Source organism: Barbatula barbatula (genome assembly GCF_947034865.1).
Source record: "Barbatula barbatula genome assembly, chromosome: 3".
NCBI classification, from domain to species: Eukaryota; Metazoa; Chordata; class Actinopteri; order Cypriniformes; family Nemacheilidae; genus Barbatula; species Barbatula barbatula.
The window spans coordinates 9958694-9986423 of NC_136764.1; the positions used below are offsets into that span (position 1 = coordinate 9958694).

At 38.1% G+C, this 27730-nt stretch overlaps 1 protein-coding gene across 1 annotated transcript; it reads left to right on the forward strand.

Moving 5' to 3' along the window:
* Positions 1–239: 239 nt before the first annotated feature.
* Positions 240–26095, forward strand: kirrel1b (kirre like nephrin family adhesion molecule 1b; the record flags this gene model as incomplete). Its single annotated transcript, XM_079453656.1, has 15 exons — positions 240–312; positions 15544–15696; positions 16517–16666; positions 17512–17669; positions 17759–17909; positions 17993–18098; positions 18185–18333; positions 19512–19639; positions 19921–20047; positions 20130–20230; positions 21456–21672; positions 22562–22669; positions 23007–23113; positions 23649–23765; positions 23874–26095. 15 exons carry the CDS (start codon positions 240–242, stop codon positions 24432–24434), a joined length of 2406 nt encoding a protein of 801 aa, XP_079309782.1. The 3' UTR covers positions 24435–26095.
* Between the last annotated feature and the right edge of the window lie 1635 nt (positions 26096–27730).

A 27730-nucleotide genomic window follows, 5' to 3' on the forward strand; every position in this document is an offset into this window, starting at 1 on the left:
AAAACTGGGATTTGGTCAAAGAAACTGAGATTTTCCGACCGGGGACGTTTGCGGTGAACCATTGAGCTCATCCCCGCATCACGTTCGGTTCTGCTGAGGAGAGAGAGAGGAAATGAACGGTGCTGAGTGAACAGTGAATGAATGCAGAGGTCCAAAGAAAGAGGCGTCTGGACGCGGACCGGTTCGTGTGATTTCAGAGTCCAGAATAAAGAGGGATGAATTGATGGTGTGTTTACAGAATGACGGCGGACCAGATGGGCATCATCATGACTTGGCTGTGGATATTAACTTTGACCATCAGCGCGCACAGAGGTAAGACACCAGCTGCCTTCACGAGACACCGAATGCCTTCAATTACCCCGCGCGTGACTCTCGATGCCATTCCGTTCGATTAGTCTGTCTCCCTGTCTGTCTCGTCACACGCGAAGATGTGTCAACTCGTGGTTACACTGTATCCTGCGCTTCGTTGGATGCGCTCGGTGCACGCTGATAGATAACCCCGGGTGTCTCGGTATCAATGAATGCATTCTCCGCTTTTTCAATTTAAATGTTATAGGCTACGTACAATGGGGCCACACGGACACGCACGGTGTCCTTTCACATGACTGCCACGGGGCACATTAAGCAGGATCGTGCGTGTGATCCGTTGCCCCACGCAGCTCGTGCCGTGCACGTTCTGCACTCGTACGCGTGACTGTACGGGAGAACACGGTTATCCGCGAGACGCGTCACCTGGCGCCCGGAGGCGGCGGAAACGCGCGGTAACGTTTGGCGGGGAAGAAATCGCGGTATGTTAGCGCGTGGATGTCGGTAGAGCTGAGGTCCGCGGACGAACGTGACCGCGGTGTTAAAGTGTAGCCGTGAATGAGATGTGGTGAGGTGAGGTGGACTCCACTTTGCCTCCAAAAACGTGTTGCTTAAGAGTATTTACATGTAGCATATTTATTTTGCGTATGTTTTATTTAAAAGGAACCATGTGCCTATCACGGAAAGGTGGAGAAGGGGCAAAACCATAGAAGTGGAACCAGTACCGTATTTCAGAAATACTGTAAAAGTCGTGTCCAGATGTTGATGTGATAGAATATCTTTAATTTTTCACTTGTACTGTAGACTCTGGCTATGAGTTCAGCCATTTTTAGGACTGCAATGACTTCGGATGTGTATGTGTAGCTACTGTATGAATGTCAGAGCACAAAATACACAGGCCACATTTTAATAGCTCTATATATATATATATATATATATACACAGGCCTACATTGGCTAAAAGTTGGTAAAAAAAACATTTTTATAATTTTGCATATGCATCAAAATAAAATAAATCTTTACAAGGAATAAGGCAATACGGCAGCCTCTTTGTGCTTCAGGTTGTCTTCAGTGTTCCTGCAAATCATGTAGGTAAGAATCAGAGAGTTTGTTCTCTCACATCTGATACTTGTTAGCAGATTTTCACGTGAAGATGCCGTTTGAAGGATAGAGAGGGAGAGAGAGAGAGAGAGGTGATGAAATCTAGAGAGTGAGGTAGGTCAGACGTGCTCCCAGGAAGTGTCAGCAAGTTTATCTGATGGAGGGATTCGGAGAGAGAAGGAATGATGGATAGATTGAGAGTGGGAGCACCAAGTGACACAGACATGTTGTGATGGAGGGGTGGCATGATAGAGAGATAAGGAGACGGGCGACTCAATCTGTCAAGAGAAGAAATGTACAGGGAGGGAAGGAAAACATGGAAGAATGGCGGCTGAGAGATGTTATTTTTTAATTAGTTTGCAGTGTTATCTTTTAACATTCCTAGTGTGATGTCAAGAACCCTTATGTAAACGTTTTTCGACCACATGACCAGATTTTACATAAGGAAAACGTTTTATTTGTCTTGGTGGGCCACAGTATGAACGCAACGTGCAAATAGTTTTTTTACTCATATATAATGCAAAATTTCATTTTATGAAACAGCTAGCATTCTTTTCACCGTCATTATTTCATTTTTTTAGTGCAGGGGGCATTTCTCATTGTCTTTTTTAGTGTTCATATTTTGGGAATTATGTTTAGATTAAATTTGGGGAAAATTACTTTCCACCTGAAGAGAACAGCCCTTTAAAAACGCCATCCCCTGCATGTTTAATATAACTCAATAATATTATAACATTTTTAAAAACAGCATTTTTGCAAATGAACTCTTTATATTTTTTCAATAGCACTTTCCTCTTCATTAAACACATTTCATCGTTTTGATCCATTTAACAGCACAAATTTTCACATTCCATACTGTATGCGCTTGTCTATGCAGAAATGCCTTTAGCATTACCGTACCTCTTTTCACAGATGATCAGTAGTAGACTAGTTGTTGTTTTTCGGTAACCGATCTAATTACGGCAGTATTTTGTAATGTGTATATATTTGCGTGTGGGTTTGTGGAAAGTGAGGGGCTTGCATATTTGCCAGTCACAATTAGAAGTGACAGATTTCTATCACTCAATCCTGTCATAGCGAGAAAGACAGAGGGAGACATGACAGTGAGCCTGAGGGGCCTGTTTGTTATAGCGACGAAACTTCAGATGTGATCCAGACAAAGAAAGACAAAAGACTGCATTGTATTCTTCAGCCTAAAGGTAGACAATGTACAAGACACTGGACTGCATCATACAGACTGTGTAGTTGAGCGTTGTGTGTAATCTTTCCTAAAGAAAAGGTCAAAGAAAGTTCAGTGTAAGATCAAGTTTTGGGATTTTTTTAACTTGCATTAGTCTTCAAGTGACGATAAAGGTTAAGTGTGAGTATAAAGGTTAATGGAAAGTTCAGCTCGTTCTGACCAAAAACTGCCCCCTTATGATAGGTGGGGTGACCAGCTAGTTTGTTTTATTTATGCATTATGTTTAAAGGAAAGAATTAAAGAAATTGTTTGCCCCAAATTTTTTATTCTTTCATCATTTACTTTAGATCATGAAATTCCGAACTTGATCATTTTATTTCGTCTGTGGAACACAATTTTGAAGAGCATTCTTCAATAGGGTGACAATACGTGCCATTTTTCATTGACAAGTCCTGGCTAGGATTTCGGGGGTCTTCCGGAGGTCGCATTTTTCCACAGCAAATGTCATCAAGGTTTTAAAAATAAAATTAACGTCTATTTATAAGACATATAATCATTGTAGTTTTACGTTGTAGATACCTTGATATATAGCAGTTGCTTTTCTTAAAAAAAAACTGAAGTAGTAAACCTTGATGACGTATGCGGTGGACAAATGCGACCTCCGGAGGACCCCCGAAATCCTGGTCAGGACGTATTCCGGGAAAAATGGCAAGTATGGTCAGCCAATTCTTCCAAAGACATTGGACTCCATTGATTTCCATCGTATTTCTCATAATATCTTAATTTGTGTTCCACAAAACACATTTTCACAGGTTTGAATGACAAGAAGATGAATAAATCATGACAGAGTTCATATTTTTGGGTGAACTGTCCATTTTAATTCAAATAATTAAGTATTAAAGTAAATATTGAAAAGTACAGAAAACGACACAATATTCTTTTAGCATTGACATTGCAATGTGCGCATCCACTTTAGTCACATCTCAGGGTTCTTTAATACACACAGTTTATTACTCTATTTTTATTAAACGCCGAGTTTGTTACCGCCATTCCCAGAGCTGTACGAGAACTGCAAGGCAAGTTAAAACACTCACAATCATTTTAGAATAATTAATTGACTTCAATAGAGCTATTTAGATAATCTGAAGTCACCCTGTATTGTTTCATATCATGAGCCTATATCACATAATATATCTCAAATATTACAATACAAAGTCATTTTCTCCAATATTGTGCAGGCATAAATAATACACAAAAAATAGTGGCTCATAAAATGTGTTTAGATCATAATTGTTATTATTTCTGATATAACATAAACCAGGGAATGAAGCAGAATATTCAGTTCTGCATGTGAATATTTACTGTAGTAAAATTGCTGTTAGTGGCTCAAGCTAAAATATGTACCCGTGCTTGCTCACATTATAAAAATGTTTTATGGAAAAGGCTATAATTTGTGATAGCTTTGAGTGTGCCAAATCGGTATTGTGTTGATATACAGTGACCCCATTCCGGTCTGCGCTTGCCATTTTGGGTGCAATATAGATCAGATTGCCTGAGGAGGAGACGCGTGAATTACAGAATAATCCAAATGATCAAAGAGAGTAAAATTAATATTTAGATCATTGGGAAAAGGAAAGTAAAAACCAAAGTAAACTAGAATGATATCGGACTCTGAACAGAAAATAGAATCTGGCGGATTATCTCTACACCGTTGGAGATGTAAAACAGAGACGGATCATGACCAAATACAGACTCTGTGATCACAGTCTGGCCATAGAGAATGGCAGACACAGACAAACATGGCTTCCAAAGGAAGAACGAGTCTGTGCACACTGTGACACTGGTGAGGTCGAGACAGAGACACTTTCTCCTTCATTGTGATCAATTTAAAGATGTTAGAGAGAAACACTTTCACCAAATGTCAAAGCTCATGCCAGAGTTTGAATGCAGATGTTACTGGGAGAGAAGAGAAAAACATCAGCTGCTGATACATTCATCTATCAGCGGCACACCCTCAGAAACAAACTACTGCCTTAATGTGTTACAATCAATGCACATATACACTGTTTACTTTATTACATTTTCATGTTTCTGCCTGAAACCTGATATTTTATTTCCATATTTCATTTATTTACTTACATATATTTCTTTATATATTTATGACTTACTCGGCACATTATTTTAATTATGCGCTAATGTTAGTACTTACTGTACTGTCTTTTGTTATATGTTCAATGCTTTGGCAATATTGTAAGAACACGTAATCATGCCAATAAAAGACCTTAAAATTTAAAATTGAAGTACCTTTCGTTGCAAGTACATCACAACTTTGGCAAACACAACCAAGACTTTACAAAAGTAGAAAATATTGTGATCCAAAGAGGAAAGCACTGCTAAGTTACTGAATAAGCAATATGATTTTTTCAGATTTATGTGTCCGCCTTTGTTTCATCTAGCTGCAACTCTTGTCAAGTTTGGTAAGATTTTTCATATAGAGTTCATTTTTTGATTTTATTCATTCATCTGGTAAGACTTACAGTAGTTTTTTTACTTTGTAACAAAAACACATTTTGGACTACACTACACAAAATTTACATTTACATTACATTTAGTCATTTGGCAGACGCTTGTATCCAAAGCAACTTACAGATGAGGAAACATTGGAAGCAATTATAACAACATAAGTGCATCAAACTAGTCCATTAAAGCCTAGCACAGTAAATACAAGCATGTGGTTTGTAATATTAAATTTGATTTGTGCATTGATTTTTAGATTGTCTGTTTATTGCTAAGGAAAGCCAGTGACAATTAGATTTTATTTGCATGTGAATCAACCCGTGATGAAAAGTTTCTTCTAAACATATCGTAGGGCTTTCCCTAGGGTCTATATTTTTATTTGTGATGTTCACATGAAAACATGTGTTTGTCACAGTTATTTCACCAAAATCATTTATCTTCATATTGTATGGCATATTGTGTTACAAGTCCCAGAGGCTGATTTTTATTCATACGAGCATGTTTCTTTTTTATATGAAGGTCACATTAACTGCCTTGGCAACCTTTATGCCTTCATAATTTATTTTAGCTACTTTTTAAAAGTGCTTTTTATGTGTGGGTTTTATTGTTTTACCCTTGTCCCAATCTTACCCTGTGGAAATCCATTATAAAAATGACTGAAACAGACAGTTGCCGTCCTTGATGCTAATTGGTCAATAGCTGTGGTTGAAACTAACTGCAGACCATGTTTAATATCAGCGCAGAGATGAACATCAGGACAACATCTCATTTATATGAGAAGTCCATTGCCCGTGCAGGAGAAATATCAGTCCCAGATCTGTCTGGGCTGGAGATCTCTCCAGTGGCTTACTGGTAGGCAGCATTAATTTTGTTAGATGAATAACTGGGACACAGGTGTGAAAACATACATGCACACTCGGACAAGAATGACACTACAGGAGGAAAATAAAGTGTTAAATAAGCACACATGTTAACATAAGCTTGTAACTCTATTTTTGAAACCGTAACCATGTGAACATCTGGTTCTAAACTTTTTTTGTGTGTGCGGGGGTTTGCGAATTTCAACAGGGAATAAAACAAAAATCATCAAGAGCAAAAATGAAGGTTAAAAGAAATTGAAAAGTTCACATGCAACGTGTGTCAAACGGCTGTATCTGTTGTTATCTACGCATACATCGACATTTATCACAAAAAGTGAGACAACTTGCCCTAGTTTCTCTTTTTATATATACGTATATGAATAATATATATATCAAGCCCGTAGGCAGGGGGGGTTCGGGTCGTTTTTTTCATGTGATTATTGTCATCATTGTTTTAATCAATGCTTGTGACAAATTTCTGGGTTGCTGTTTCAAGTTAATATGATTATTGTTGCTGGACGCAGAGAGAGTTCTCACAATACACTTTTCAAAGCAACGGTGAAGAAGCATCGCCTCTGAATGATGGGGGGAGGGGTTATATATATATTATTTTTTATTAAAAGGATTTGTCCACTCAATAGTCTACAATATAAAAGCCATATAAACGTAGCGTACTTATAATAATAAAACATAGCAAAGAGGCATTGACAGAGAGTCAAGAAATGACGATGAAGAATTATTATTAATATTTCAGTAAAGTTCATTAAATCTATTCTGTTGTTAGTGTGGTCTTTAAACTTATGAACTGTGTATGTTCAGAGATGCTCTAGCGACAGACAGACTGCGGTCTTTAGCCTCCTCGTTAAAGCGCCCATCTCCCATTCGGACCGACGTCGGTTCAAAGCCCGCAAAGAAGCAAGTTGACAAAAATGCAATTACAATTTTAGGTGCATCAAAAAGCGTGCTGGTTAAGATACCAGCAGACAAGCTAATCCAGCAGAAATTAGTGCATAAAAGGTCACCAAAATGAAGTATTTGAACCTGATAATTAAATACAAAAGGAGGAGAAAAACTGCAAAAAGGTCCACTTTTTGAAAAAAAGAACCTCCCCTTTCAATAGGCTGGCTACGGACCTGTATATATATACTTTATATATATATACATATACTTAATTTATATACAAATTATATGAGAACATTTTAAATATATCTTATTTCATTATATTATTTTAAATATATATTATATTTGATATAACATTCAGCATTATAGCATAAGCTTAAATTTAAGAGAATGATAATGATATGAGGACTTTTAAAACAGGAACAGAATAAAAGTGAGAGACAAACAAAACATTCCACATACAGGTTTTATATAGGCACCCTTAGATTTTCGCCATGGGGCATATACATGTGCATTTACAAACACGGAACACCAGAGCAAGTGGTCAAGACTATATCTCAGGTACATGTCCAAAAGTTGGTTCAAAATGTCTTAAAATAAATCACAAAATAACTTTGACTAATAATAGGTTAGATGTTATATTCTTTCTGATTATTCAATTCAATTTTATTTATATAGCGCTTTTCACAATGTGCATTGTTCCAAAGCAGCTTTACAGGGGAAAATAGAATAGAATTTAACAAGTAAATTTATTCTAGTCAATAATATCTAATAAATGCAGTCTCCCAGTCGTTTATTTAGCAATGCTGAAAAGATGTGTCTTTAATCTAGATTTAAATTGGGCGATTATCTTCACTATCGTCATCATGTCATGTGCGGATGATGTCATTAGGGGATCTAAAAGCTTATGACATCATTTTGTTGTTGAACTGAATACATATGTGAATGCACAGCAGTTAGCACAAAGAACATGGCACGCTATGAAGGGGGAAATATTTTTTTGCTCGGTCTCTCGTTTAAATAAATCTGTTACTATAGCAACCCTGGAAGCAGAGGCTTGAGAGATGGGGTGAAGTGGGGGAGTGCAAGAGACCTGGTAACCATAGCAACTCACAAAAGGACTGGCAGAAACTTACAGAAATATATGAGATGCTATAGGTTAGGAAGGGAGAGAGAGCGGGTGAGAGCAAACAAGGTGAGAATGATTACAGTGAGGGGACAAGCGCTAAGTGGACAGGACAATGTGTCTCATCCAATCAGAAACAGAGCCCTGGTCGCAGTTAGCCAACCAGGTAGCTGGCAGAAAACAAAGCACCTTCCCTGCACTAGACGGCGTAGCATATTAGTTAAACATGACATACGAAGAACTAAATTACACTGGATGATCCAGAAACAGCAATGCTCACAAAAACATGCATGAAATACAAAATGAGCTTTAATACAGTAGGTTTGCACTTGCAAGAAATTAATGAACAGAATAAAGACTGATTAATAAAATAGATAATGAAGGAAATATGAAAATAAAATAACATGAAATGGTGATCTTCATGTAATGATATAATACAGGCAAATATTCCACAAAGCACCAGAGAAAGCAATGCCTTTTTTTCTTCATCTCTGACATTGTTTAGTAGATATGACATTTGGCATTGACATGTGTAAATGGATCCTGGTGGTTTAGTGGCCCCCAAAACAAACTGTGTGAAATATTTAGGGAACATATATGCTCCCTTATGCGTGTTCGCTGACCTGCTTTCTGCTCTTTATAGTGAGAATATCTCTTGTATTCGCCTGATAAATTCATATCAAGCTATCAAATGGAATATCGTGAATCAAGGTCCGTGTTTAGCCTCCACGTCTGTATTTAAAAAAACGAAACTATTATGTTTTAAAAAGACAAATGAAAAATGTAATTAAACAATAAATGAACACTCCAATGAGACATGACTCCCTGACAGAGTGAATCCCTTTAACGGGTCAATGACAAATTATGATATTCAAGATTATCAATAGGACACACCTTTTAAAAATCTAGTTTAAATGTGTTTAAAAAGTATTTTATTTGCAAATATAGTGTGTGTTTATGTTTATTCATTTAAAAAACATTTGTACAGTTTTCTGTGTATTGTTTTTCTTCCATGTAAAAAGTAATTTAGTGCTTTTTAAGTATTTATTTGATCTATAAATAAAGTAACATTAGGAAATATAAAACAATTAAGGTCCCACACTGACTTTTTGCCTAACAGACCCAAAAATTACACGTCACCTCATTGGCCCTGATAAATAAAATATCACCCTTAAGGGACTTGTATGTGTAGTATTTTAACTAGTTTTATGTTTTAAAAAAATATTTGTACTTTTTTATAGTTTTACATGTCAGTAAAGTCTTCACATTGCATAGTAACTGTCCATGATCCATGATGAGTGGATATTGCATCCAAAGTGATTCACGTGAAATATAATGCAGGGACGATCTCTGCCTCAGCAACCTGGGGTTAAGTTGTAACTCCAGGGCATAATAGATCGAGCGGCATTAATCACTGTAATTATAGGTCTCAGGGTTTGGGTCATACCTACTTAGAAGTAAACTTGTAGCCCTTGGAGTAGCAGCAGCAGATCCTACGGCATTAGACTATTCCCAGAATGTCTCCGACTTCAGTGGAAGGACTGTACCGTCCAAATTTTGGAAGAGATTCCAGGCATTCCCAGACATTCTCATCACCATTGCGTTCGGTTCAGGTGTAAAAACGATTTCAACATTTTCTCTCTCTCTTTTTTTATTTGAACTGGCATTAACTCATATTAGTCAAACCTGTTTTTATTTAAACCATCACAGCTTCTCAAATTGATAGTTCACCTGAACATAAATTCTGTCGTCATTTATTCATGTCTTTCGAAACTTGTATGACTTTCTTTTTTTCTGTGGACCTCAAAAGAAGATATTTTGAGGAATGTCTCAGTGGTTTGTCGCCATGGAAGTCAATTCCGTCCAGTTATCAATGTTCAAAATGACTTCTGCATAAGAAATGAAAGTCATATACAGGTTTGAAATAACATAAGGGTGAGTAAATGATGCCCGAATTTTCATTTATGGGTAAAATGTCCTTCTTTTTCATGGATTTAGAGGCTGTTAACCTAACACACGTTCTCTTCCAGTTCCACGGTCCTCCACACTCACTCCTCCTTTGTCCTGTGTACACGCATACATTTACACACACACATACTTTGTCCCTCTGCAGTTTCTCGGGCTCGCATGAAACGCGCACACACAAGCACATTCACTCAATCACTGCTCTACTGCTCTTTTTCATGCGCACACATACACACATAAGATTTGCAAATGGAAGCGGCTCCGCTTGAATGAGTGGGTGCACTGGAGAGTCGAGAAGGACCAGAGCGAGAAAAAGAGAGAGACAGAGAAGATAACACGAGATGTGATTCCCCTCTTCCTTAATGTGTCTTTTGTGTTCTTAGCTTGTCTGTCTCTCTTAGGATACCCTCCTCTTTAGTTACCATGGTAACGACATGCTACCCCCCAACCATAGAGTCTGTCTACCTCTATCTCCTTAGCCCGCTTTCGCACTCATTCGTTTCTCTGTTACCATGGCAATGGCTCTCCCCATCACCATACCTGTTCATGCTTTTTTTGCGTTTAGGAGATTGTCTTTGTGTTTCGGCTTGATTGTGGGAGAACGCGTGCATCTGTCAGCCTGCTTGTTTGTCTGTAGTTTAGGGACGAGTTGTTTGTCCGACTCTCTGAATTAATTTGCTGATTCTCGGTAATGCTGATTCGCACCCTCTCTCTGAAAGCCATCAGTGGAGACTGTCTGCACGGGATGGGCAGTAACACGCACACCCATAAAGAGAGATTTTTGGGGTAATTTTTGCAGACGACAGTTGTTGCTATGGCTACAGAACTTTAGGATTTGGATAGATGCAGCAGAGGGAGGAATGTGGGAGAAGGAATGGAAAAAGAGCTAGAGATAACTGCATGTGCTGGTGGGCGGAAACAGTTAGGGGAAACGACCCTCTGCACGTTCCAATTTTTAATGGTGTGCTGGAGAACCAAAAATGTCACACAGCCTGCAGCAGCCGTTGTCTTTGCCGATGGAATATCTGATTTTAAAAATGTAGAGGGAGGGAACAGAAAATTGAGAGAGGGATCAGGTATAGACATTTGCAATGTGTTGGGTAAAATGAATGGTTGACTGATAGAGGGAAAGATCCCATACCCCAAACTTTACAATATTCTGATGTCTGGATGTAACTCGGGTCCTCTTTAGCAAACATGCTGGTGAAACTCCTGTAGTGTAATGGTGACTCATGATTGGTCAATAATCAGTTGCCAAGTTAATCACAGACTCTGTTTAAAGGTCCAGCTTTAGTGGCATCTAGTGGTATGGTTGCGAATCGCAACCAACGGCTCAATCCCCCTCCATTTCCAAGCACTACTGCGGCTCTCACAGGACAAAGATGTCATCATGATTTCACTTCTTTGCCGAAGGAGATAACGTCTGTAGAGCAATTTGTTTGTTTAGGACTACTGTAGAAACAACATTTCTGTCAATAGATCCTCCAGAAAATTACACACAGGACCTTTAAGATTTTTCAGAAACTGTATAGTAAACTCACCATGACGCTCTTGTTTCACCTTTACAGCAAAAATTCTCTTTAAATCATGACAGAAATAGAAAGTAGAAGAAAATGATTGAGATTAGTGGGCATAATAAGGACGACATGACAGTACAGAAAGTAAATACTGTGTAATCACAATGTGTTTTGCACTGATGCTGAATACATTAGTTTACCAACACTTTTAATCGAAAGAAAGAAAATGAAAATTCTTAAGGAGAAGGGTGTCAGAGAATTCTTTTTTGGTGAAAACCTTTAAATTAAGAACCAAGGAAGACAGAAGAGGATGTTGTAAAGGAAATGCCTCAGATTCTTTAAGTGCTGAGAAGGAAAAGTCTGTGTGTGTGTGTGTGTGTGTGTGAGAGAGAGAGAGAGAGAGAGAGAGAGAGAGACAGAGAGAGAGAGAGAGAGACCTGATGATACCATCTGATATATTAAAAAAGGGAAACAGACAACTTTAAGGGCCTAAATAAGGTATAGATCCAGATGTCCAGAATGACAGAATTAGCAAAATTGGAAAAGAACAATTCAGTATTTCTAGATGTATTGTGGCCATTACAGTCCAGTGTCTGTTAAATTCCAACAAAATCAAACCTCAGGAGTAACAAAGCCATCCAACAGCAATGTGAAAGACTGACAGCGTGACAAGACACATGAAAACTGTGAAAATTGATCACATAAAAATATATTTTCTTTAATCTTTCCTTAAATAGATGTACAAATATTACTGATGTATTGCTTAAAAGTGAATATGAACTTGCGTTATTTGAGGTCTGAAATTATTGTTTAGGTTATTGAGGTTCACTGAATGAAACGAAAAAGATAAGTTTACCTCTAACACACCTATAAATAGTAAATTCAGAAAAACTGAAAATAAGTATCTTATATCTATAATTTTATATCTTATCTATAATTTTTTCCATGGCTGTACAGTAGATGTGATTTCTACTTTCCACCATATGGCATCAGCTCAGTTAAACACCATTAGGAGTCGTTTCATCATTATTTTAGTTATGAAATGAGTGACTTCATTAGGGACACAAATCTGATTGTAGAACGGCCTTTCTGTAGGGTTAAATGTTTCTCCCAACTCTGTTCTTAGCATCAGTTTATTGACAGGATTCCTGGGATGGGAGAGATATGTGAAATTAAATATGAATGAAATGCAGCATGTTTGGCGAATCTTTTAAGCTGTGCTGTTTCTGTGCCACCACTAATGTCGAGGGTCACCGGGTCCCCTTGAGGCCCCTGAGTGACATTTGAGTGGTTTTACAGAATGCTTTGAAGCATAACCCCTTGTTCAAACCATGCCGATGTTTACAGAGTAAGATTTAGTGGTGTGTGCTCTTTAATGTCCATGGTTTGTTTTTGGTGAATACTTAACAGTGTCACTTCTTTTTCTGTGTATTTGGGTGACATTTGGGGCGATGTGAGTCAACATGGTCACCTTTTACAGGTGATCTTTATATATATATTCCTGCAAGGCCGTGACAGTGTCACTAAATAAGCTACTGCTTATTTAATATGACTGAAATGTGTATAAAACTAATCTATTGAGTGTTTATACAAGTGTGCATTTAGGAAAGTATACAAATTAAGAGGTGGGAAAAATGAGAGTGTAATGAAATGCAACGCAATCCAAAAAGCAAAGGTTTGTTAGAAATGTATGAGGCCTGGCTGGGATATTGAGGGAAAAACAGAGGTGCGAAAGTATGAATGGACAGACTGAATGAAAGTTATGAAGGACAAATGAAATAACATAACCAATAAAAAAGCGGAGCAGGGAAAGAAAGGTACGTTATGAGGGCATTTGAAGGTAGGAGGAATGGAAAGAATGGGTGGAGTCAGAGAGGAGAGAAGGACCGAAACAAAAACTGATGTTGTATCTGTTTGCTTCTCTCCTCTGCTCCACTTACATTTCCCTCAGGAATGAGTGGGAGAGAGCGAGAGGGGAGTGGGAGAACTCTGTTCACACTTCTAAACAGACCAACAAACAGAAAAAAGCGACCCGTGCTGCAAAAAAAGGTAGATAAGGGCTAAAACAAAAGGGCAAAACAGGACCAACGTACACACAAACGTGTGTTCACTCCAGTGATGTTAATGTAAGCCGATGTGTGCAGAGAGGTTTGCATGTTTACTCTTAAAAAGCAATTAGCACCGCCACAGAGAAATGTAAGGGTGCATAAAATATGACCGTACACAGATGTTAGGGAAATGAGAAAATGTGGATGAAAACGAACTGCAAAAAAATACAGAGGAGGACAAAGAAACGACACAGACAGGCCGTTATGACATCATCGCCGGGTGTTTACAATGCAGCATTCAGATATTTTGAATGCTTATTGTTAAGACGCAAGCAGAGATTTTCTAATTACGATCTTTCATTTTTAAACTATAAAATAAATATTACAATTAAAGGAATAAAAAAATTACTCATCCTCTAGTTGGTTAAACCTGTATAAATTGTAAAACTTTGCTTGACTGAACACAAAGAAAGATATTTGTCAGAATGTTAGCAAACTGAAAATTCTGAGACATCGTTGACAACCAAAGTAGAAAAAATATAAATGGTAGTTAAAGGTGCCCCAGAGCTTTTTGCTTTCCTAAATTCCTCAAAATATCTTCTTTTGTGTTAAACACAACATCAACAAAAAATAGTTTTTCTATGGTAGCCAAGAAATGTCAGTTGCTAAAATTCTTCCAAATATCTTTGTGTTCAGCAGAACAAAGAAATATAGGTTTGGAACAACTTGAGGGTGAGTACATGATGACAGAATCTTCATTTTTGGAGGAATTGTCCCTTTAAAGTGAATTACTGGTCCTTGCTGTAATGCTCTATCTCTTTGTGACGTTTTGCTCTTAGCTGTACTTTTGTAAACGCTTACATTTTGGCATCAACACTTTAAACACAGAAATGTTTTGCTGATGCTGTAGCATCTGGAAATACTTCAATTTTCAAAAACACGCATCGACTCACAAACGATAAGTTGGTCTATGAATCAGACATCAGATGTCTTGTCTTTGTTCTGAAGGCACTTTTGCATCACTGATGAACCGAGTGAAGCCGTTTTGAGCATTCTGATACACGGGCCAGTGTCATTAAACGCTGTCATAAGCAGCTGCGCCACAAAAAAAACATGATGTCATGTCCCGCAATCCAATCACAAGACAAGGACAGAGGAAATGAGAGGGACGGCTGGTTTTATTATGGAAACTGAATGCTAGAAACATCATGCGTTAAGACCACCGGAGTACCTTGAACTGAGCACCTTTGTTTGATACGGTGATGTCATTTCCACTTAAACAGAACGTTGGGTAGGACGCTGCAGATTCTAGAAAGCTATCTAGAAAAATCGATAAGAAACATTATGTCATGGTAGTCAATGGTGGGCAAAAACTGTTCCAAGCATTCTTCTAAATATCTTCCTATGTGTTCATCAGAACAAATCATTTTATACAGATTTGGAACAGCCTGAGGCAGAGTTAATGAAGACTCTCCCTTTAAGGCTTACATTAATAAAAGCCAAAAATCATACATTTTATTTCATGGGAACTTTTGGAAAGGAAACATTTTTAGCTCAAGAGTCATTCTCTCATTTTGTTTTCCACAAAAGAAATAAAGTGTGGCAAAGGACTGTATAGTCGAGTACAGAATGACATCAATTTTGGGAGAGCTGTCCCTTTAAGTGTGAGAGAGTTTTGTTTAACAGCTGTAAATGGAATCCTCCTGAGGCGCACCCTTTCTTTTTTCCTCCTTTTATTAACGAGTTTTGCCTTAATTAGCTAATTGGTCTGTTAGCTGTATAATCCTGGAGGAGTGCAATGCGCCCGAGGACGAGGGAAAGGACGAGAGAGTGACAGAATTTTGCAGAAATATCTCTTACTCGATGACGTAATGCTGGAAATATCTTGGATGTGCCCACAAGAGTCTGTGTGTATACATAAAAAAGAACCTTTAATGTCCTCTTGGTACGTGAGACATCATTAACACAATGTATATGCAGTCGTTTAAAAATCTCACCTCCAAAGTTGTCTCTTTGTCTCTCAGTGTTTGGTGGTCCGCGGTTCTCTCAGGAGCCGGCAGATCAGTCAGTGGTGGTCGGCGAGAGGGTGGTTCTGTCCTGTGTGGTGTTTAACTATACCGGCATTGTACAGTGGACCAAAGATGGACTTGCTCTTGGCATCGGAGAGGATCTGAGAGGTGAGAACACACCCAATATCTGGTTTGTTACACCGTATGAATGAAAAAATCGTAACCTGCAAACATAACCGGCACACAAACCTGTGATCATTATCAGAATTGAAGTGAAACCTTATTTTTGACAATATTTGAGAACATTTTTCATTTTGTAAATGTGCCTCACATAAGTGCATAGCCAGACGTGTACACACACACAAACCTATGTACATGCAACACATGTGCGACATGCAACGTATATGCTTTCTCTCTCTATCCCCGTCCTTAAAAAATGATTTAAGAAACATGTTTTTCTTTTCTTTGTTCAAAGAAAGTATTTTCTTTCTTTGTCCTCTGTCCCGGTGTTCTTCTCTTTTTTTAGACACGCTGATCTTTTGTCCGCACTCTAATCACAGACACATACACATATGGATGTGCAAACACACGCACAGGTTAAACGTCTGCTCGCTGATTGGTTGAGCAAAAGGATGATGTAATCGTTGCCAATACTTTTGTCCTCCTGGTATCCAGATCGATGATGTCATAATGTGTGTGTGAGAGAGAGCGCGCAGTCTGAATGCCAATGTGTTGAAGTGCTGCCCCCTGGTGAACAGCAGATGTCCTACGAGCTAAATACACGAATTGTGTGTTGGCCAGTAAATCAAATAATATCTAATCACAATATGTTCTAATGTGAATGAGACACCAGAGTTTTCCATAAATTTACTAAGAATATTCCTCAAAAGAGAGACGTTAATGATTTGAAGTCAATTTAAAATTGGACTGTATATACGATTTATGCTGAATATTGTCAAGATATGAAATTGGTGTGTGTGCGTTTCAGCATGGCCGCGGTATCGTGTTTTGCGTATAATGGACGTTGGGCAGTATAATCTGGAAATTACGTCAGCAGACCTGTCGGATGATTCACTGTACGAGTGTCAAGCCACTGAAGCTGCTTTGAGATCCAGAAGAGCCAAACTTACAGTTCTTAGTAAGTGACTATGTAGTATATAAAAGCACTGTAATGTGCTACCACACATGGTCCGTTCAAAAAAGCTAGTTTATTCAAATTTTTTAGTAGCCTATACTTCTTTTAAGCTAAACATATACTTCAATCACACACAAGTATACCTATACTGACAGAAAATCCAACTATATATACCTCTTCTTAAATATTTGAAGTACTCAATTATTCTTAAGTATTTCACGTGTTCTTGGCTTTTAGTTGTATTTACTATTCTATAGTAAAAAAGATCAAACGTATTCAAAAGGCTTTTACTATATAAACTATAGTAAAAGCCTTTTGAATACGTTTTATCTTTTTTCTCACTACTAATGTTATAGTTTACTAGTAGTAAATAGTATATTAGTATAAGTGTTTCATACATATCAGTGTACTTTAGTATAGTTGCAGTACAAACTCAAAACCCAAGTAGTCCCAAGTATTATTTAAATAGTACACTTACAATTATATTACTAGTACTTTGATATTTGTATACTTATTACAAGGCCTATAGGACTACAACCTTGAACTTAAGTGTATACTTAATAAACTTGAAGTGTACTTTATTATGATATTTTTTATACTATATATATTTATATTTTGGTAAAGGTATGTGGAATTTGTAAAGTTTCTGTATACATGAGAAACCCAGAAGTGCTACAAATACTACAATAGGGTAACCTGAGTACACTGGAAACACCTTACTACATGTAAAAATGTCAAGTATTTTGAATATCAAATGCATCAGCATGTAAGTATCTATTTCATAAAACAAGCATCTATCTATGTGCAGTGTGCAAGTAAAGTGTCCATCTGCCTGTGTGTTTTTTTAGTCCCACCTGAAGGTCCTGTTATTGAGGGCTCTCCAGAGATCCTGTTAACTGCAGGATCCACATATAACCTCACCTGTGTGTCTCGAGGAGCGAAGCCAATGTCGACAATAGAATGGTACAAAGAGGGGATTATAGTGGAGGGAGCACATACTAGCACTGTGAGTGAAAACACAAACAAAAATCACAATCATGTGTGACACATGAATCCAAAAACATCCTATCTTTCTGTCTGCATTTTCTTTTCCAGGAGGTGTTACCAGACAGAAAGAGAGTGACCACACGGAGTTTTCTGGAGATCCATCCGGTGGATACAGACACTGGACGAAATTTCACCTGTGTGGCCTCGAACCTGGCCACCCCTCTGGGGAAGAAGGCCATCGTCACACTCAACATCCACCGTTAGTGTTTGTACTGTACATCTTCTTTATGCCGTTCATCCATGCAAAGTACCCTGACAATTATTCTCTCTCTCGCTTTCAAGATCCTCCCACAGTGATTCTGTCCATAGAGCCTCGCTCTGTTTTAGAAGGAGAGAGGGTTAAGTTTACCTGCCAGGCCACGGCCAACCCTCCCATCATGGGTTACAGGTCAGAATGTCTAATGTGGGTTTATATGCTGTTCTCAATGATGCGATCTCACGGAAGTGTTTAATATGCATTTGTGTGTGTTGTAGGTGGGCTAAGGGTGGCGTGATTTTAGACGGAGCGAGAGAAAGCGTGTTTGAGACCACAGCAGATCACTCGTTCTTCACCGAGCCTGTGTCCTGTTTGGTGTTTAACGCAGTGGGCAGCACTAACGTCAGTATATTGGTGGACGTCCACTGTGAGTATTTTTTCCACACTGGAAAATGTATTTGTTCCGCCGCCAATGCGCAGAATTTAACAGTCTGTGATAACATGTTAACAGGTGTGACTTTTGAATCGTCTCATTCATAAGAGCTGAAAGTATGTATACTGCATGCAGGGGTATGCAATATTTTTTAAAGACTTAACTGAGTTCAAGCATTTCTCACAAGCAAATCATTAATACGTGCGCCCTTTATTACACAAATAGCATAATGACTTTGTAAAATAAATGGTCCAATCAAAATAAGATGTCAGGTTTGAGTGTCTGCTCCGTAGTTTCGGGATTTACAACTGAATATCTAAGCGATTTCTGACTCCAAATAGTCTTGGAGTGAGCTTTCTACAAACAGCTTTTTAAAAATAAAATCACCTTTATGAACGTCTCTCTGGTCAAACCCCAAAAGTGATACGAGTCGCTACGCACATCTTTATAATAAGTAAGGATTTCATTAAAATGCTATGATTTATGAGATGCAGATATTGACCAGGACGGCGCAAGTTCATTTATTTTTATCTAAATTCGAGGGTTGAGCTGAGCACAGCATATGTCTACCAGACTCCAGACCACAAACTGTTTTATAAAAGTCCCGTACAAAAAACACAACGTCTCTCTCTCTCTTTGTTAGTTACTGAAGTCATATACTGTATTTGAAAACACCGCAACAGCACGAATGAAATGGGCTACGCACGCATTCAGTACTGTATACACACTTTCATCCATCCGAAGGCCCGAATGAGCTTGTTTTTCTAAATAGCTTTCAAAAATGTGGATAAAACCTACACATGTGATGGGTGTCAGCGTCTTTGGTTTTTACTTCCGTGTTTCTCATCGTGGATGCATGAATTTCTTTTGTAATAGTTGGAAGGGGATGACATTGCTCCTGTCAGCCAGGATACATATCTCTATATTTTTATGTATAAAGGAACATTGTAACTTTCTCAGATATGGTAAATAGTAAGTGCGATATTATAAAGCCAATGTTGTTTCCAAAGTTAAATAGCAAGACTTGTTGAATGTGGAAAACTGAAGAGAAACATTTGCTGTTAAAATTCATGTGCATTGTAGCAAAAGTGATAGTTTGCAGGTGTTTTAGGTCTTCGTCACTGTTAGTTCTGGCCCTTTATGGTTTTTCCTTTTCTTTTTTTTTCTCGTAGTCGGTCCCATTCTGGTGGTGGAACCGAGGCCTGTAACAGTAGATGTTGACTCTGATGTCACACTCAATTGTAAGTGGTCAGGAAATCCTCCACTCACCCTCACATGGACCAAGAAGGGCTCGAGTATGGTGAGTGCAGTGCACACTAGCTGTACCCTGACCCCAGTAGTACTGCACACATTGCTTATCTAATCATTTCATGTCTTAAACGGATACTTCAGCCAAGAAACCCGTTGCTCCCGTTGTTTTATTGCACTATTCTTTAAGAAGAAAGTAATATTCAGTTAGGAGTAAAACATGGGGACATTTTTTTTTTGGTTGAAGTATCCTTCTAAAGATCTCTGGATTATTTGCCACACTACACATTTTAAGCTAAACATTGGCTATATCTGTTTTCTCTCTCTGTTTAGGTCCTCAGTAATAGTAATCAGCTATTCCTGAAGTCTGTGAGTCAGGTGGATGCTGGGCAGTATGTGTGTAAAGCCATTGTTCCCAGAATCGGCGTTGGTGAGACCGAGGTCACGCTCACTGTCAACGGTCAGTATCACCTGGACTTTGCAGATGTACTTATGGTGATCGCGCAGTGCCCATATTTCTAACGTTTCAAATGGTTCTCCAGGTCCTCCGATCATCTCAAGCGAGCCAATCCAGTATGCCGGGAGAGGAGAGAAGGGAGAAATCCAGTGCTACATTGCCAGCACCCCTCCACCGGACAAAATTGTGAGTTGAAATTTATGTTTGGGATATAGTGAGTTCACCTGTAATACAGTGTCCATCTTGAAGCTGTTGTTTTTTCATTTCTTCTATTCCTGTGCTGAGATTCTATACTCCTACAAAAATATTTGTGCCGGATTGTTGCCTCTGACTTTACTTTTTATTAGTTTTTTCCTTATCACCTTTACACTATCCCTGATTAAACACTGGGTGTGAGAGAGAAAGAGCGCTGTGCAAAGAAATGGCGAAAAATAGAGGTCAAGATGATATCAAATGAGCGATGAAGGGAGGGGGTACGGGGTTAATGTCCTTTACCTTTCAGTTATGATTATGACCAGCAGACGACAGTACATGACAGATGAGTGAATGAGCTTTTAACAATCTCAGCACTTTACTTTACCCTCATCCTCTCTCTCTACTTTTCTGTCCTTTTGTCACCCTACTTCTCTTTAACTTTCTCCTTCATCAGTCCTTCAAATATCTTTTTTTTTTGCTGTCTCAGTTTAAGTTTTAATGGATGTAGTGTGCATTAGATATCTATACATACGTACAAAAATGTGCAGTTTAATTAAAATGCATTTGTAAAATAAAATGCTATATGCTACCCCCCCCCCCTCTCTCTCTCTCTCTCTCTCTCTCTCTCGCGCGCGCACTCGCTCGCTCGCTCTCTGATTGCTCTCTGGATAATGAGACATGGCACAACAGCGCTGGCCTTAATGTGAAGACAGTGCTTATGAAATAATGAATGAGGACAGATAAAAAAAGTAGAGTGAGAGTGGACCATATGCTTGTGTTCATCATCCTCTCATCCTTCCTGTTTCGCCCTCGCTCTTGGTCTTTCTGTTGGTAGCTTGAAAGGGACATTAGCACAGTAAATATTTGATAGCACATGGTTCATTTTGTATGAACTGTCCATACTCCCAGAGTTCAGAACAAAATCCTTAAAGAGTTTTAGTGTCTGGTAACTCCCGAAAGAGATTTTTTGTATTTACACTTTTTTCCTTGTAGTTTTTCATGGTGTTGCTTTCATTTTTATTTTTCAGTTATGCAGTTTTTCGTTTTTTTTATTTATGTTCTATTATATTTGACGTGACATAGCACATCAAAATGTAAAAACTACTGAGCACATCAAGACAGAGAATTTGTGTATCATTTCTGTATTTTCTTACATTTTAATGTATGACTTTCTCATATAAGTATTCATGTGTTTATGTGTATGTTTGTGCTACAGGTTTGGGCGTGGAAGGAGAATGTGTGGGAGAAAGAGAGAGGGACGCTGTTAGAGAGATACACAGTGGAGCAGAGTAGACCTGTCTCACAAGGGGGCGCCGTTCTCTCTACTCTCACCATCAACAATGTCATGGAATCTGACTTTCAAACCACTTATAACTGCACTGCATGGAACGCTTTCGGGCAGGGAACCGTGATCATAACTTTAGAGGAGACAGGTCAGAACACACAAATGTTTGTTTTTATACTGGTCGGGACGTTACATAGACTTTCAATGATTTTATATTAGGCTGATGATACATTCTATCCCCTACCTCTAAACCTAAACATAACACAAATATTAGACATTAAATCTAAAGAAAAATATGATTTATGACCGATTTTTGAAGCTTTTTAATTAGGACTAGTAAAATCCTCACAAGTGGGTTGTAATTTTGAAATTGGGGTCTTACTAATATAGCTGAACAAGGAACGCGTTCACATACAGTAAGGTGCCTTTGCAAATAATATCCACAAATGTTAGAAATCTTATAACATTTATTGAACCTATGCAATTTTTTTTCCCTCATTAGACATTATATTCCATAATTCTAAGAAAAGAAGTCGGAATTATGAGTTCTAAACTGAACAGAACTGTGAGACGAAAAGTCGCAATTCCCTAAAATTTACTTAAACAAGAAACTCACATACAAATATCACACTTGTTCAGGACAGTATAAATAATATTAGCATGCAATTTCTTTGCAGATTGTCAGAGTTAGAGAATCACCAATTGCCGTTTACATGAATTGCCTGTTACAGTTTATATTAATGTTTAAATTAAATAATTGACATTAAAATTCCAAGTAATCACTTTGGTAATCTCTGTAATTTGATTACCACCCATTTACAAGTAACTCAAATGAAATCCAGTTACTAAAATTTTATATTTTTAATATGTATCTAAATAACATGTATTTTGTTACTTTGTTACAGGATATACTGTAGAATATGTACCCCGTCAGAATTTTTTTTTTAAACTGTACCTTTTCTGTCGCTGCATTTTTGTATCTTATAGCATATGTTATGTCACGAATACAACATCTCTATTATGGATTTTCTTTTTAGATATAGTGCCTGTAGGGGTGATAGCAGGTGGATCTGTTGGATCTTCCATTCTGCTGCTGCTTCTCCTGTTTTCTCTTATATTCTATCTCTATCGACAACGCAAAGGCAGTAAGTACATCATTACTTTTCATATGTTTTATAGAAATCTAAGACTTGCTATATTGTGAAAACAGCTTTCTTCAGCCAATTTAAAATATGACATTAGTTTTAACCTGGCGGAGCTAGCCTGCTTTTCAATCCAATCCAGTAACGTTATTTGGGGTTTCCTCAGGTGCTATGTATACATACTTCATATACATTTACTGTATAGTTACTTTGAGGTTAAGGCTTGCGGAAGAACACTATTAACCATACGTAGAAGTAGTCTATTGCTGTCAAAGCATGACATCATATTTTCTAATACAATGTTATGAGGCTTTGTGTCATTTATCTGTTAATCTTCCAGGTCGTCGTGGAGTCACGCTGAAACCGGACATCAAGGTGGAAACGGTCAATAAGGAGAGCCACAGTCTTGAGGAAGAGAGCGCCAGCGTATCCACTGCAACGCGAATGGTAAAGGCAATGTATTCTGTGAGTATCAGTAGATAAAGCAGAAATTAGAAGGCAGTTTTTTAACTGGCAGGTTTAGAAAAAGAAGAGATTAAGTGCATTATGGTGGAAACCCAATCACAATTTCTGCTCATGAAAAAAGGTGGTCTGGAAAACAGTGAACCGGGTAGCATGAAAACAATCCACCCCAACTCATGGAAATGAAGCTGTATTAATGATAAATATCTAGTGCATTATGCTAAACAAACCCATGACTTTGACATTGCTAGTGCCATGCTTCAGCAGTTGGGGCATAGCAACCCTGAAGCCCCTTTAAAAGACCAGTTCATTCTTAACTTTTAAACAATTTGAAGTTGTGAGAGCTCAAAAAGACCCCTTAAAAGTAGTGAATAAAAAGTTATCAATCATGGACACTTTCATGTCCACAAACATCCATTCTTCTCCAGTTCTGATAAAGCTGATATCCTGTTTTCCTTCCCCCTCCCTGTTTCTTTTCCTCCCTCTCTTCCTGTGTGTGTTTTGTCGTTTGATGGTTTAGTTTCTTCCCTCTGTCTCCCTCTCTCCCTCCACACAGCCCTTCAAAGATGACATGGACCTGAAGCAAGACCTTCACAACGACACTATGGAGACCAAGGTGGATGAATACGAGCCGAAGGTAAGAAACTGTTTTTATTGTGTCTGTTAGCTTTTAAACAACCTACTGGCTAATGAACTTAAACTTTTAGATATTTTTCACAATAATATCATACATTTGTAATTTCAGGACCCCACTAACGGCTACTACAACGTTCGAGCTACGACGCACGAGGACGTCCGAGCTTCTTCCCGCTCCTTGCTCTACCAAGAATTTCGACCTCCGAATCCAGCGTCGGTATCAGCAACAGCCGGCGGCCCGGTGCCCAACATTCACCCTGCGCCCACGGGCCGTTACGAACAACGGCCGGGTTCTCGAATGGCTCACAACACATATTTTAACACCATCGCCAGGGTGTCACAAAGTCAAGCACCGGCCAACCCCATCTCCAAGACCACAGACTATCCTGCAGATCGCGGGCTGCTGGAATCAACCAACCCGCTAGCTTTTGACAGCTATGCTTACTCGACAACACCTCAGTACAGATTAGGGTTCGCTCCACCTTTGGAAGGGGGACCGGCTTATGAAATGTATCCTACGGGACCTACGGGACAAGGGGCAGGGACTAGTCAAGGGGCGGGGCAAGAAGCCAGTGCGGGAAAATATACCAGCTCCGCCCCATTTCCATATTCGACCCCTCCTACGGAGTACTCGCAGAGACACACGCAAAGAATGCAGACTCATGTGTGAGACAAAAACACATGTTGGTAAATTTGTGCACACAAAAGTCTCTTTTCTACCTTCACATCAATATTGCGATTAGATGCCAACTTTACACAAAAAGAAAAAGTGCCAAATTACGGTTGATTGAAAAAAACGAGCCAATCAGAAAAGAAAAGTCATAAAAGGTTACAGCGAGAGAGCACACACCATAAGACAGAGCTTTGTCTACCTTACAACCAAATCTGAGGTAGATGTGACAAATCCAATTCATCGAAAATCTGTTCTCTCTTTATCTTCATAATAAATACCTGCAAAGCAGCCATTGGACGGTTTTGTCCGTGCAAGGTGTGACGGTCATTAAGAATGACCAATAAGAAAGGCTGGAGGGCACCAGAAGCCATCAACTATTGGAAGTGAAAGCCCAGTGAAAGCCGGATTGTTGTGCACTGGATAAGAGTGTGTAACTTGTGTAAGCCACCACACAACTTAATAAACACAACGTGTTTTACATTGTGTGAATTTGGGTCGGGCTCACGATGATTGTATCATTTACTGCAAACGTATAAAATAAGCAATGAACATTGCGGAAAAGTCAGGAAGGATACGGCTACTGTTGACAATCGTTTGTGAAATAATTTACTGTATCGTACGGTGACCTCACAACAAGCAATTCGGTGCAGATGGGCCACCCAACACACGGTTTCTATAGCGTAATGCCTGCACTGCCCAAGGATAAGCTTTCTGCTGCCAGTTTGGACACTTCTGACCAGGATGGAGATCTGAGTATCTGGATACTAGATACCACCAGTGCTTTTAACTCTTGAAAGCCGAGGTTTGTAACATTAAGGATGTTTTTTTAAATAGACGCTATTCATCAGACTCTTGTGAACACATGCTCTGCCTCCTTCCAAGAAAACCTCACAAGTATTTGACACTTTAAGTGTTTATATATAAATATATATATGTGTGTGCGTGTAAGTGTTTTTTGCTCATGTAATGTACAGGATGATTTCGAATGTGCAACCTTCATTTGTTCATATTCTTTCTTTTAAAGTGTCCACGCATTCGTCCGTCACACTTTCAGAGTAGAGTAGTGTGCTTTTCCATATTTGTATCTAAATCGAATTTGAAAGCGCTTTTATAGTATTTTTCTAAGGTGGTGAAAAAACAATAAAAGATTGAATGGTTTTTGGTAAGCAGTGTAAAGGAGAAAATTTGGTATTAAACACATGTTTAACATTTATGGTTGGTACATTCGTCTGCATTCTATAAAGGGAAATTGAGCAGAATTGCAGGTTAAAAACGAAATGGAAAGCGGTGCCATTTGACCCACTTCAGTGTCACATGATACAATTATTCTTTATGCAAATTGAAGGGCTTTTCCCTGTTTGACTCTTAAAAGAATTTTGTCCTCTGCAGTCACTCAACGTTTTTGCAGAACATGTTTCCCGGCTGTTGAGATTAGATCGGACGTCTGGCTGAATTTCATTCAGCCTGAACTGAAGACTTAAGCCTTGGTACAAAATAAAATAAAAACGAAAATGTTCAAATTATGCAATGATATAAACTACGCATTCATGTGAAAGAGAACTGTACAGCACTATAGATCTAAACAGGAGAAGCTTTGTTGAAAATTGGCTGACGTTTACTCTTAAAAATAAAGGTGATAAAAAGTTTTTTTACATTTATTGCATAGAAAAATCTTTTTTGGCTGCTTAAAAAACTTCAGTAAAATGCTCCAGGTATGAGATGATGTCTTAGGGGACCGGGTTATGTCCTGATCCCATTCCCTGTCTCTCAAACCCATTCTCCTGCCTACTTGGTTCTGCATACAGTCAAAAATGGTTCTGCTATTACATTGTATGGCACCTTTATTTTTATATTTTCCATGAATACGGTGCATTTTGTGTCCCATTAATTGCTTTATATGCCTGTAAATCCCTTTAACTGCACATTTTACATTTGAACCTCAGTTTATGAGGTTACACGTTTTCAGAGCCTAAAATGGTTTACAGTGCATGAAAATGTACATTTTATCTGTACACCTTAAAAATGCTGGGTTACTTTTAACAAACCCAACTCTGTCTTTATTAAATTTTATTCTGCGTTTGTCTTTTTGGCACAACACTGGGTTGAATATAACCCAGGAATTTTTTGATGTATGTATTCCCTGGAAATCAATAAGACTTCAGTGAAAAGAAAACATTTCCCCACAAAAAAGTTTCTGGACCTGTTTTGTACCCTATTCATGGAAAGTGCCTAACAAATTCAGTTATTTCTACATATCCAACATGTTAATATCCCATGATGGCTTGGAGACCGATTTGACAGAGAAAAATATATGAATTGTCAATGATCAAACTGACATATCATCGATAATAGAATGGGGGTGTAATATTGAGTGGTTAGGAGTATGAATGAGAGCATGTGTTTTAATGTGACTCCAGTTTCCGTCTCTCATGCTAATGTTAACAAGGACTGTACTTCATACTATGAGGAACTTTATTTTTTCATACGTTTTTATAGTTTCTTTCATCTTTTCATAGTGTAAAATACAAAAGAGAAATATATGATTTATGTGCTTTGTCCCATAGTAAATTTTTGTACGTGGTTATTTTTCCACATATTATCAAATAAAAACATCTTTCATAGAACATCATGTTGCCATGTTATTTCTACAAGGATATTGATTGTGTATTGATATGTTTGTTAATAATATAAAATATTTGATTATATTAAGAACATATATTTTTCTTGAGAATGAACAGAGAACAAAATAAGTATATATAGATGCACAAACCCCTCATACAAAGGTGAAAAAGGTTTATAAAAACATTTGATCCTAAACATTTAATTGTTACAAGAAACAAGAGGATAGAAGAAAAAATATTTACATATTTAGATTGCAGATTGTTAACAGGTTTTGAACATCTTTTGTAGAACTATTGCCTCATGGCACAAAGGTTTCTAGTTTGAACCTTGGAGTTTGCATGTTTTCGCTGTGTCAGTGGGGGTTTAGTCTTCCCCCATAGTCCAAAAACAAGTTGATGCACTGGATTACTTCAAGCAGACACTTGTATCCAAGCGACATACAGTGCAGTTCATTTAAGGTACATTTTATATGTGAAATGCTCCACCACAACTACAGGAATGCAACGCACATGCTGGAGTTGTATTTCTGTGACACAAATATGAAAATAATTTGTCCAATAATAATATTTTTTCTGAACCAGTCTTATCTATTTATAAAATAGACTTTGGTTGAGGACCATCAACAACAATGCATCAAAAGAGTCATCACATGTAACCTGTATAAAAACGTA